Genomic DNA, 2,257 nt, shown 5'->3' with positions numbered 1-2,257 from the left:
CGTTGACCACGACTTTTTCGTTGCATGCGACCCACCTCTCGTCCACCACCCACCACAGCGGAGCCCAAGTGACCCACAACCCAACCTTCGCCGCCACTCCACCGGTTCCTAACTAACCACCACGACCTCCGGCCCCGCCCGTCAGCCGAACAGCACTGCGCCTCGTGCGCCCGGGCCGCACGATCGACCACGTTTCCATGCTCCACCTGCGACGCAACTTCCCACGCCGCCGGCCACCTCCTCGCCCCCACCGCTTTATAACCCTCTCACTCCACCACTCCCTCACACCACACCACACCACACCCAGCTAGAGCGAGGCGGACACCCAAGCAACCACACTCTCCCACCCTCAGCCACCGCACAAGGAAGAAGCAGAAGAGGTCTTCTCTCTCCCTGCTTTGCTTAGCTTCGTTTGTGACTGCCATGTCGTCGTCGGCCATGGAAGCGCTCCACGCCCTGATCCCGGAGCAGCACCAGCTGGACGTTGAGGCGGCTGCGGCTGTCAGCAGCGCCACCAGCGGCGAGGAGAGCGGCCACGTGCTGCAGGGGTGGGCCAAGAGGAAGCGATCGCGCCGCCAGCGCTCCGAGGAGGAGAACCTCGCGCTCTGCCTCCTCATGCTCTCGCGCGGCGGCAAGCAGCGTGTTCAGGCGCCGCAGCCGGAGTCGTTCGCTGCGCCGGTGCCTGCCGAGTTCAAGTGCTCCGTCTGCGGCAAGTCCTTCAGCTCCTACCAGGCGCTCGGAGGCCACAAGACGAGCCACCGGGTGAAGCAGCCGTCTCCTCCCTCTGATGCCGCTGCTGCCCCACTCGTGGCCCTCCCGGCCGTCGCCGCCATCCTGCCGTCCGCCGAGCCGGCCACGTCGTCCACCGCCGCGTCCTCCGACGGCGCGACCAACAGAGTCCACAGGTGCTCCATCTGCCAAAAGGAGTTCCCGACTGGGCAGGCGCTCGGCGGGCACAAGAGGAAGCACTACGACGGAGGCGTGGGCGCCGCCGCCTCGTCGACCGAGCTTCTGGCCGCCGCGGCCGCCGAGTCTGAGGTGGGGAGCACCGGCAACGGGAGCTCCGCCGCCCGGGCCTTCGACCTGAACATTCCGGCCGTGCCGGAGTTCGTGTGGAGGCCGTGCGCCAAGGGCAAGATGATGTGGGAGGACGATGAGGAGGTGCAGAGCCCCCTCGCCTTCAAGAAGCCTCGGCTTCTCACCGCTTGAGCAGCTCCTGCATGGATCCCATCGATCCATCCAAAGTTTTTGGTCCAGTCGATCCAGTGGTGAAATTCGTTCATTCGTTTGGTTAAATTTGTTCTGCTCCTGTACAGATTGAGTGAGTGAGTAATACTACATACATACTCCAGTAGCCATATACGTAGATATAGGCAGTAAGTTGTAACGACGGAAGAGTACTTGCTTCCTCTTTCAGATGTTGGGTAGGCGTCAGTATATTGTACTAGTCGACAGTTCATACATACTCGTACAGAGATTGGTCATGAACTAGCAGTACCGTGTAACATAAAGCATGGATGAAATTGGAGATTATTGGAATTGATGGAAATTCTGCACTTGTTTTATCAATTTAACTTCAGTGGCTCGATGAAACTTGAAATGATTGGTAGTTCTCCCACGTGTATTCCCTTTGCGTACACTGTAACTTGTATTGGCCACGAAGGAACCCCTGCTGTAACTTGCAAGAAAGCCTCGCAGAAACAACACTACTGTAACTTGCAAGAAGGAAAATGAGACGGAAGCCTCTGTTTTTTTTTCTGTGACACTTAGCCTCTGCTTCAGTTCATAGCAGCAGAAGCGGAGAAGTGTACTCAACCTCGCACGGACCGATCACCGGCCGCCTAGCAAGACTGCTCACCACGTCTCCGGCGTGGCGTGATTAGCTCGACGAATAATCAAATTTGATTCCACCGTCTGTGTTTAGCCGGGGAATTGCTGCGTGACATGTGCTAGCTAGCTAGAAGGAGACTACGACTAGTAGTACAAGACACCGCTGGCAGCAAGTGGAAACAAACCTCGGGCCGGTTCGCAGCATCGTGAACGTCGACCGGCCGGCGGCACACCAGCCCAACTTGCCGCGCGGTGGATGGAAATGGCGACAGCGACGTCGGCCCGCCCGCCCGCCCGCCCGCCGGGGTTGATAGGCTTTTTTCCCCGTGCCGACCTGCAGCTGGAGTGATCGCTTTCGACGCAACGCCCGGCCAGCGCCGCGGCCACCAAGTGTGCGCGGTACGTCGGCAGTCACCGGCCGGCCGCT

General features: G+C 59.9%; 1 protein-coding gene across 1 annotated transcript; it reads left to right on the top strand.

Moving 5' to 3' along the window:
* Positions 1-280: 280 nt before the first annotated feature.
* LOC543182 (zinc finger protein 1-like) lies at positions 281-1,569 on the top strand. The gene has a single exon (NM_001427942.1). The coding sequence runs from the start codon at positions 424-426 to the stop codon at positions 1,207-1,209; it is 786 nt and encodes a 261-aa protein (NP_001414871.1). The 5' UTR covers positions 281-423; the 3' UTR covers positions 1,210-1,569.
* The last annotated feature ends 688 nt before the right edge of the window (positions 1,570-2,257 follow it).

The sequence above is a fragment of the Triticum aestivum genome, chromosome 5B (genome assembly GCF_018294505.1).
Source record: "Triticum aestivum cultivar Chinese Spring chromosome 5B, IWGSC CS RefSeq v2.1, whole genome shotgun sequence".
Classification (NCBI taxonomy): Eukaryota; Viridiplantae; Streptophyta; class Magnoliopsida; order Poales; family Poaceae; genus Triticum; species Triticum aestivum.
Note: the sequence above shows the minus strand (reverse complement) of the source record. Positions and strands in the feature narration are given on the sequence as shown.

Excerpts from the sequence above, each read along its gene's own strand:
- LOC543182 (NM_001427942.1), top strand. The coding sequence starts at position 424 with ATGTCGTCGTCGGCCATGGAAGCGCTCCACGCCCTGATCCCGGAGCAG.